This window comes from Megalops cyprinoides, chromosome 2, assembly GCF_013368585.1.
Source record: "Megalops cyprinoides isolate fMegCyp1 chromosome 2, fMegCyp1.pri, whole genome shotgun sequence".
In the NCBI taxonomy this organism is placed as follows: Eukaryota; Metazoa; Chordata; class Actinopteri; order Elopiformes; family Megalopidae; genus Megalops; species Megalops cyprinoides.
Window position 1 is genome coordinate 23,247,193 of NC_050584.1, and position 10,713 is coordinate 23,257,905.

The 10,713-nt window shown below is 35.9% G+C and overlaps 1 protein-coding gene across 1 annotated transcript; it reads left to right on the plus strand.

Moving 5' to 3' along the window:
• Positions 1-7,066: 7,066 nt before the first annotated feature.
• ttr (transthyretin (prealbumin, amyloidosis type I)) lies at positions 7,067-9,928 on the plus strand. Its single transcript, XM_036522650.1, has 4 exons — positions 7,067-7,174; positions 8,823-8,965; positions 9,297-9,432; positions 9,791-9,928. Exons 1-4 carry the CDS (start codon positions 7,109-7,111, stop codon positions 9,896-9,898), a joined length of 453 nt encoding a protein of 150 aa, XP_036378543.1. The 5' UTR covers positions 7,067-7,108; the 3' UTR covers positions 9,899-9,928.
• Positions 9,929-10,713: the final 785 nt, after the last annotated feature.

The window sequence follows — 10,713 nt, forward strand, 5'->3', positions numbered from 1 at the left end:
CACAATCGTATGTGGGCAATGGGCAAGGCGGTGCAAGACCTCAGGTGGGAGTAACTCAAGGGATTTCGCAGTGTTTGAATCACAGGGCACTGTGAGTGAGGTTGCAGGTCTGATGCTGCGGTTATTCAGCTTCTGGCATCTCTGGATCTCAGAAGAGAAGGCAGGCACAATCTGGAAAGACTGTACATAAATTAATCCACACTACTCAAGATTAGTTTTACTTGCCTTGATATTTCATTTTTTTTTTAGCTTAATTAGATTGATGCAGACAGTGATGTTGTTGAGGTTTATCTTACTGCACTGAATCTTTACCTGTCAGAAAACGTCATAAAAATGGTAACACCTCCTTATTTGCATTTAAAGACAAATAGGTTGTGATACTTCAAATATGATATATTTGAAAAGCAGCATGTTAAAGTTGAATGACGCCTTAACTGAGTCTCATAGTACTTTCTTCTCAGAGGTATCACCAATAAATTTGGAAATTCAGATACTTCAACTACTTTTCTCCAGAATGTGAATTGATTTTTCATTGGTATTTCATAATAATTATTTTGAAATCCAACCAGTTTAAAGATGTGGGCTATTCAGTCTTTGTAATATGACCAGTTTAAAGATGTGGGAAATTAGTAGTGGTATTGTTTTTATTGTTGTTGCTGTTGTAGCTGTTATTTTCTTTATTTTCTTTTGTTTCTCTGGACAGGTGCAAGGGAAATAAAAATAAGGCATTTTATAATATAAAAGGAAATGCTGAAAAGTAAAGAACATTGACAGTACTTTAAACAGAATGGTATTTGATTTAAATGAGATATGATGTGGTGGCATAATGTTAAATCATAAAGATTGTTTCTGTGGGGAATCATTATTTCTCTGAAGTGTTTATGCTGTCTGTAGTGATAAAATGTTAATTTTTGTGTCTAAGTCTGTAGTGATAAAATGTTAATTTTTGAAATAAAGATGTGGAGGATATGCATGTTTTTTTATGTTCATTGGAATTTCATTATTCCTGAATGATTTATGTTTTCTATGACATTTCATGTTCATTTACAGTAATTGCATTTTTGCATTAAAGAGAAATGAAATCACAAGCTTTATTACAGACTTATTCATGTTCCTGTCTTCCAGTTGTAGTTAAGGAGCATTGTTGTATATCATCCCCACTGCACCACTCCACCAATTCACCAATCCACTGTTCCACCATTAGTTCTCTGATGTCAGCTACAAGCACTGTTCTCCATATGGAAAGATAAATTCAGACTGCTTGAAAAGTTTTTCCATGAAAAATAAGTTTTCCATTTACCAGTAGTTGATGAAGTTCAAATAGGTAAAATGCCATTTTACATTTAAATTCTGAAACTTGTAAATGTATGCCTCGTTTCTGTAAATGTAGTTTTATTTTTTTAAATCTGAACTTTCCATGTTTTTATTTCAATGTTGGTTTCAGAGGCAAGGTCTGGTTTTGACCTGTGTATCTACATTCTTCTTTTATGTTTGATGATTAATAAACATCGGAATGGAATGTCCCTGTATTTTGTATGAGTGACAGTTTAAATGGCATTCTGAACTGATCCATATATTTAAACATACATATACTTGAAGATTTTAAGCACTTGTGCCTTGTTATCTCCACTCCACCACTGTGGAATCACCAAAATAACATTGCCAAAGCTTGATCTGAAGCATTTTTCCACTCTCAAGGACTGAGTTCAATGGAATTTTGGCCTAGCTGTCCTCTTAGAACAAAAACCAAACTTAACTGCTTGGAACTCTCATTCTCAGGGGTTGGAGTATTATTTGCATGTTTAGTCTAACTCCCACAGATGCCATTCTACTTAATTATTATCTTATCACCCTTAGGGTCTAAAACCAATGTTCCCAGACTCCAACAGCAGCAAGCTTCTACATGTCCACTGTCTTATGTGGAAACACTTTGCAACCGTTAACAACAAAAGAAAAATGATGAATTTTAGTACTGGCCATATTCAGTATAAACACAACATTATGAATAGCCTATTATAAAACAGAAGACAAGAAACATAAAGTGTTAATGTTAACAACTGAAGACAATTGCTACACTGTCAAAAGAGTCTTCCTATTGAAGGAGACAATGATCAGTGAGTTTTCAGTGATTTGGGTTACATCTGTGTTTTTCCATTCACAAGCAAAATGAACTGAATTGAATCGAAGTGAATTTCCCACACTGGATAAAGAAAGGAGAACTTGCTGAGTTTGCTCCAGCACGGTCTGGCCCACAGCAACATACACAAGAAGGTAAACCATGCATGTGTTTTGTTTTTGTTTGGGTTTTTTAATTTGTTTGTTTTTGTAAAATGTATGAAAGGAGGAATAGTGAGCGTTCCAAAAGGTTAATAAAGTTGTGTTATGTAATATCTAAGATGTGGATAAAATTACAAAAACTCTAAAGTTTTTTACTTTTTTCTATTGATGTTTTTAATTTTAACTCATAAAAGTAGAGTTCCATAGATTGTTCAGGGGTTGTAATGTAAAAATATAACAACTACATTAAAATAACTGATTTGCAAAGAAAAGTAAAAGTGTGTGTGTGTGTGTGTGTGTGTGTGTGTGTGTGTGTGTGTGTGTGGCAGCAGGGGTGGGGGGTTAATGATTTGGAAAACAAATTAAAATATGCTAAAAGAAAGTGAAATTGGGGTGGGGTGGGGTGGGGTGGGGTGGGGGGGTGGGGGACAATAAAAAATGAGCATAAATGAATCTAATTAAACTAACCCCATATATATAGTACCAGTCAAATGTTTGGACACCACTTTCATTCTTTATTTTTACTGTGTGCATATTTTACAATAATAATATAATAAATAATGAATAAATGGGATTATGCAGTGACCAAAAAAGTGTTAAGCAAGTCAAAACTTCTTATATTGTCAAAAAATTAAACAAAAAAGTCTTATATTTTAGATTCTTTTAAGTATCCAAAAAATATTTTTTGAAAGGAAATTCATACATAGGCATAAACTTCACTAAATTTCAAGCATTTAGGTATAAGTCTTTAGATCAAGATGTCTTTGAATGCATGCTTCCCAATATCTTAATCAGGTGTGTCCAAACTTTTGACTGGTACTGTACAATCCACCATGTTAATATAATTACATGGCCCAGGCTCTGATCAACGTGGCCAGGTTGACAGAATTATGAATATGAATCTCACCTGTGCTAGAGGAGCTGATGATTGATTAACAGATTTCTTCTCAGTCTCAGAGGGTAGCTTTCTCTCATGTGCACTCTGTCTCTTCGTGATACAGGCAGATCAGGATGCACCTTGTTGAAATACCAGTCCATTCATCCTGAATGCCGTATAACTTCTCTGCATTCATATGTCCTTTGAATAATGAAATACTATAAAACCATTGACCTATAGCACACAACTAACACGTACACATGTAACTTGCATGTCTGACATTTCTTTTCTGTTATCTCAGACTTGGTGAACTTCACCGATAGAGTAGCTGGGATGACTAAATCACTTGCAAATATTTATTTGGTGGCACAGAAAAAAAAACCAATCAAAAATCAAGCTCTGGTCATAAGCACCAAAATGATCATAGATCCACTGTTCTATCCACAATGCTGTTGCTCTCCTTGACATACAGTACCAGTCAAAAGTTTGAGCAAAATTTTTATTCTTTATTTTTTTCTATTTTCAAATTTAGAATAATAGTAAAGACGTCAAAACTATGAAATAACACAAATGGAATTATGCAGTGACTAAAACAGTGTTAAACAAAGCAAAATTATCTTATATTTTATATTCTTCAAAGTAGCAATTATTTTGGAAAGATGTTCATACACAGGCATCAACTTCACTATTTATATTTGTCTAAGAAACAAATTTCCAGCATTTAAGAATGTCTTAAATCAAGATGTCTTTGGATGCATTTTTCCCATTATTGTAATCAGGTGTGTCCAAACTTTTGACTGGTACCATAGCTGCTGACTTTTTTGTGTTTGTTGTCAATATTACACTAGTAATAAAATCACCGATTTGATATGTATGAGGTGATCAGTGTTTAGCTACACTACACACATACTGTATTTCCAATTGCAGATTTTGCAATAAATGATGTCAGCCATCAATACAATACCACAACATTTCCATTAAGTTATCCTGCAGTGATCAAAAGATAGTACTTACTGTCCAATCCATAAAAGTCCCCTGATTCTCAGAAGGACCCACTATTTCCATTTTTGTGTCACATTTTTTGTGTCCCATTAACATATTAAGAGCAACAAAATAATCAACATGACTAAACACCAAAGGATTTTTTTTGTAATTCTACATATAAACAAAAACAAATTTATAAACATTTGAAGAGAAACAGAAAGTTAAAAATAATTCAAAACAATTCAAAGGATATCGAAAACATATTTTTCATTTTACATTTATAAGTTTGATGTGTTGTTTTAAGTTTTATTCACATCTCAAATTTTCTTATTTTTTCAGCCTAATATGCTGTTTTCATTTTTAATTCTATCATTTTAACATTGTCAAGATATAGTATCACATCTTTTTGACATCATTAAAAATACAGATCTTTATTAATGAATGATAATTCCTTTTTGGATCTTGCTCATTGTTAAATAAGGGTTTCCTTTACTGCATTAATTGTAGCTAAGAAAGCTATGCTTAAGCTTTGAGTTGAACCAGCGCATCCAATAATGAAGACATGGCTACCTGACTTAAGGAAAATTGTACTATTTGAGTGCTCTACAGCACAGATGAATAAAGCTAACCCACAAATCATTAATGAATGGATCAATGTCACACACGGTATAGCTGAAGACATGTTGGAATGAATTTAATGCTGTCATTGTGATATGTGTTTTTGTTTTACCATATATTTAACATAATGTTTATTAATGCAAGCCGTAGCAGTATTTATATAGTTCAGGGTTGATTACTACTTGTTGTTGATGCCTGTATGAGTATGTATGTGTATGTATGTATGTACTGTTTATGTTTACATGCATATGAGTATGAATGTGTACATGCATGGGTATATCTGTGTATAGGGCCTGCATACATATCCTTTTCAATTTAATAAAACATCACAAGATCACAAGAAAAGCTATCAAAGTATTTTCCAAGGTTTATGTTTTCTCTATAGTTGCTAAATTTTATTTAGTTTTTGTTTTATTTCATAATCACTGATGTCCCACAATGTTTCAGCACCCTCTGCAGACAAATCTATGAGGACCTGTGGATACCAGTCAAACTGGATTTAAAACAAATCCTTACAGAACAGAATGTGCTTGTGGCGTTTATTTTCTTGCTGTGAGAAGGGCTTGGCTTCCGCTCAAGCCTGTGTGTTTTTGTTTGTGAAGAAGATTTATTTTTACAAATATCCAACCAGGATTTTGGTTCTGCTTAACACAACCAGGCCCCCAACGTGACTTTTTTCCCAGCTTGAGCTCAAAGGCACTGTTTACATGTTAATATGTACACAGATGGTTTTAGTGACATCAGTGGTTGACAAATCACCTTTTTACTTACACTGATCATAGAAAAAGTCAAACTTTTGACTGAAGTGCAAATAATACATTGACTGAAAAAGAGGAAGCTGTGTCTACCACCTCTTAAAATTCTTGCAGCTGCAGGCAAAAATACTGTAAAAGCAATGCTTCAAAACACCATCTAACAGCTCATCCTGCAGACCAGAACACTGAATGCCACCTTGCATTAATTATCCAAAGCAATAGGCCGCACATCAATGGAGGACATGAGTAACAAGCTGTATTATTCATAAACACAGAATCAGCGAGGCCAGACCCAAGCAGGAGTGTCAAGGTAAGGAGTATTCTCCAGCAGAGCTATTCTTGGATGAGTATATCAGAGTATGGAGTCACAGGAGAGGCCAAAACGATGATCCATCAGATTTCTACATCACATTAATTGTCTGTAATATCTACCAGCACCATACAAACAGCATTTTTATATTACACTCATATAATGAAGAAAATGATATGAAGAGTGAAAATGGTAAAAGTGGAAGAAGTAAAACAGCAATATATCAAAACCAGATCACATTGTTTTGGTACTGTAATTTTTTTTCTTCATCCATACCCCACTGCTTTTTAAAATTAATATTAAATCCAGAGTAATCCTTAATATGTGAAAAATTCAACTACATGCAGGAAACAGTTCTGGCAATAATCCAAATCCCTTTTTAATCCTTAGTACAGGCAGTCCGGTGGGACATACCTGTGGTGGCCTCTGCAAAGCCTTCAGTATCAGCCCCATGGAAATTTACATGCATAACAAAATATGATTTTTAAGACTGAACATAACCATTCCTGTCCTTTTTTTTCAGATCAAAACAAAGAAGAACCTACAAATTATGCAACAAATATATTCATCAGATCAGTAGAAATTCAAAACCTATTTGTATGTTGACATAAAAAACATAGCTGGCTGAATATAAACAATGCACATATGCAACTGTAAAAATGTCTGCCGTGTTTTCTGGTATTCCTTTTGTAGCACTCCTGCATAAAAAATAAAGGGACTATTTGCCATCATTGAATTTCACAGATAATGTCTCCCATAAAAACACACAATGCATGTTCTGAAATGACATGTCAGGGAAAGCTGTCTTTTACTGATGCTCAAATCATGCTTGAAGATCTCATCTCTGACTTGAAGCTTCCAACTATTCTACAATATTAAATTCCTCTTTGTCCTAGAGTTGCATGTATGACCGAGTAAAAACAGAAATTTAAAATGTTAATAAAAGCGTAAATAACAGGCTGTGATTTAAGTCATTCTGGGAAAGGGAAAAAAAAGCTTGCACTCCTTGTAAGTTACATACCTTGGCTGAACCCACTGTTCCCCTCATTTAAAAATGTGAGCTGTAGATTATCCATAAGGGGTTAGCAATAGCTAAATCCCCTTTTTTGTGAGTCTTACAAAGCAGTTTTGTTGGGGTTACTTATTCTCCCATTATTTACTGAGTCAATAATCAGAGTCAGCAGGTCCTTGGTCACCTGATCAGACACAATTGGTAGGAGAGTGTATAAAGTGCCCTGAGCCAGTTTGAGGCAAAAGTCAGGGTTCTGTGTTACCGTAAAAAACAGAATGGCCCACTTACATGTCGTCGCGCTCTTGGCCGCTGCCAGCATCTTCTGCCAAGCTGCGCCAGTGGTAAGTGTCTACACTTGTCTGCGAGTTTGAGGTTTTTCTGCTTTTTTGTCTCAGGTCCAGATTACATGGTACATGCTGACAAAAAACCTTACAAATATAACGCTAATGCCAGCACTAGTTGTATTTGGATCATTGCCTGCGGTGTCTCATCTGAAACACTCGTCTAAAAACCAAAAAACAATCTCATTGCCAAGAGTGCATTATCAAACATCTAATTATGGATTCATTTGCATTTTGAACACCTAACACTATGATTCATTGGCATCTATCTTGTATGGAGGCTCGCATACATGGCTAAGAAGGATAGTATTCATTCAGTACATACTTTCGATAGGGACATATTTGTTCAGCCACTGAAAGTCTGATTCATTCATTGCCCTGTACCTTTCCAAACATGGTTAGTCATCATGGGATTCTTTACAAGGGCGTTTAACTGCTCAACACCAATCAGCCATTCTTTTAATTGCATTTACTGTTAAGTGAGCTTTTCAAAAAGATCAAAATGGAAAACTTTTGGATGTTGGGGTATGTTATGTAAAGGTCTAAGGTCAAAATGATCCCTTTTAATGTTATTCTGCAGCCATACTGTTTCGAATTTTGATAGAACTGTTTTGCAGACCTGCCCCGTAATTTTCACTGGCCACCTGTGTGTGGCCTATGTGTTAGAGAATACCTATAACTTTTTTTTCTTCTTGAGGGCGGCTTAGACTTCTTGAAGGTGTACTTCCATCACCTTGAGAGTGGTGAGAAGCATCCCACAAAAGTTTGAGATTTTCTGTAAGATGGTTCTGCCACCTGACAGACTTGGACTTGTTTCATCAAAGCAGGTGTACCTCCTTATGCAGCATGTTTGCACAGTAGTGCATTTGCCACAGGCAGTCAGTCAGATTACGTACTTTATACAAAGGAACAACAACAGAGGTCAATATCTAAGCCACTGCTCCTGAGGTCAAGGCCCTTACTACTTCCACCCTACTAGTCCTCTGTACTTGCATGTCTGTTTCTGAATGTAGGACTGTATTGATGCCTCTTGAGCAGGTCTCTCTTGGAGAAGAGATAATAATCTCAAATGGGCTTCCTGGTTTTTTTTTTTTTTTTCTTTTAAAGGATTGAAAAATATTTTCAATAAACTGAACTTTGACCTTTATCACAGGAAATGTGAAGAGCTGAATGTTGTCTTACACTGACACTCAGCGGATGTACTCATTGATTTCAGAAGTTGGGCTCCAGAGAGTTGGAGATCTCTATAAATATTCATAAATATTTAAATATTCATATTCAAAAATACATATACAGTGATCTGTGCTGGTGGCTCCTTTAAAATTCTATTGTGTTATAACACTCTAGATTTGGACAAATCTGTTCTCCAAATTACTCATGGAATAGATTATATTTTTAATATTTCAGGTGAATTCTGAACAAAGATATGTACAACACTGACAGTTTAATGTTAACTAGTACTATAATCCTTACCACAATTAACAAGGTAAAAAAATAGCCTCATCTGAGTGATACAGTATATTGTCAGCAACCAGTTACAACCTACATATGAATGAAGAACAAGAATCAGATAAAAATAGCTGTGAATTGTAATTTTAAATAAATGAGAATTTCCCATCTGTTATTCAGGCTTTTTTGTTCTTCGCAGGATGAAAAACATGGGGGATCTGACACTAAGTGTCCTCTGACTGTTAAAGTCCTGGACGCAGTGCGGGGATTGCCAGCTGCAGCAGTGAAGCTGAGGGTCTCCCGGAAGGCGGCAGATGGCTCATGGGCTGACGTCACCTCAGGGTAGGCAGGACATTATTCATTGCAGGGGGAAAAAATTATCCCATTCAAACAGCTTAGAGGTATTCACCGTTATTTGGATGTTTATGACACATGTAAATATTACTTAACATGGCACACTGTCTGACACTGTTACTCATTTGAACTTCTGTTCTTTTGTGCTGGAAGTTGTTCTTTCTAAATTAATTTAATGAAATGTAATGTAACTGTCAATTTACATTTTAACTTGTCAAAGTCAGTGATGGACAGGGGTCAAATTCAAGTCATACAAACAGCCATCTCTCCATGCCCGATCCTGTCACAGAAATTATTATGCAATGTTTATCACATGCAGAATCACTGACGCCACTGGGGAAGTTCACGACCTCATCAGCGAACAGGACTTCATCGCGGGAGTTTACAAGGTGGCGTTTGAAACAAAAGCTTATTGGAAGGCAGAGGGGCGAACGCCGTTCCACGAGGTGGCGGATGTAAGTGAAACCTGGACAGGTCTTTTAAAATTAACTAAGTATACACTAACCAGCTAAATTTAACATTTGAAGCTGAAGAGTGTTATGTCCTTTTCACAAAAAATGAGTAAAAAGCATGTTACCTACTTATCTCTCCATTCTAATTCCATCTCATGTGTCCTTTGATACAAACTCATACTGGACATCAACCATTTAGAACCTCAATCCTGAAAACGACTTTTGGCCTGACTGTCTGCAGGTGCAAATAAAAAATACCCTTGCATCCTGTCAGAGCAAGCCATTAGTTTGGATTATATCCAACGCAGTAATGTGAACACTATGGTTTTGTGTGCGTGTGCGACCACGTGTGTGTTTGCAGGTGGTGTTCGAGGCCCACACGGACGGCCACCGCCACTACACTCTGGCCCTGCTCCTGAGCCCGTTCTCTTACACAACAACTGCCGTCATCACCAACGCTCACGAGTAACACATGCCCCTTTTCATTTTAGCAAATAAATGGTTAACAATAACGAAAATGACCCAGACTTTTCCTACCTGCAGTGACATAGAGCGGTATCCTCAAAAAAATTAAAGATTGGAACTGGAAGGGGAGTGGGGGTGGATGTGATTACAAAAGCATATATATAGGAACAATTTCAGAGGAAATCACAATGGAACAATAAAAGTAACTTAGCAGAAGTCAAGACTAGGCATGCCACAAGAAATTTTAAACAAGTTTAAAATTCAGCTGAAGTAAGCGGGTTATGAAGTTATGGTAAAAGGTTATGGTTTTCACAAAATGTGTTCAAAAAAGTGGCTGCATGATTAAGCCATGGGTAATGGCATTGATACTCGGTACCTTTAATAGCTTCCACATGATAGGCTAGGTAAGTTTCTATCAGTAGACCCTTGAAAATTCATTTTCAAATGACCATATTATCGGAAAGGGAAACTTGGACAGATTCTGAAGTGGAGGGAACTAAAGAAAAGAGAAACACCTGAAGCAGGTCATGAATATGGCAACGGAAGTATTTATTCACCTTTGTTGAAAAACATAAGATTACGAAGTCCAACATACCAACTATAAATTCTTTGTCATTACAGAGCATAACGTGAACAGATTCAAAACTGAAAAGTGAAGAGCGGGGATTGTACACAAGTGGACAAATTACTATAAAACTCCATCTTTACTGTCGAAGTCTTTTTTTTTACTCTGAATGTTAACCCACAATAACAAAGAACATAAAAACAACTTTCCTGTTTTTGTCCCACTTTGAACGCATCTTCAATCTGAAATGGTGT

Bases quoted from the DNA above. Each gene is read 5' to 3' on its own strand.
- ttr (XM_036522650.1), top strand. From the start codon at position 7,109: ATGGCCCACTTACATGTCGTCGCGCTCTTGGCCGCTGCCAGCATCTTC. The intron at 7,175-8,822 runs GTAAGTGTCTAC...TGTTCTTCGCAG, and splicing joins TCTGCCAAGCTGCGCCAGTG to GATGAAAAACATGGGGGATC. The intron at 9,433-9,790 runs GTAAGTGAAACC...GTGTGTTTGCAG, and splicing joins CGTTCCACGAGGTGGCGGAT to GTGGTGTTCGAGGCCCACAC.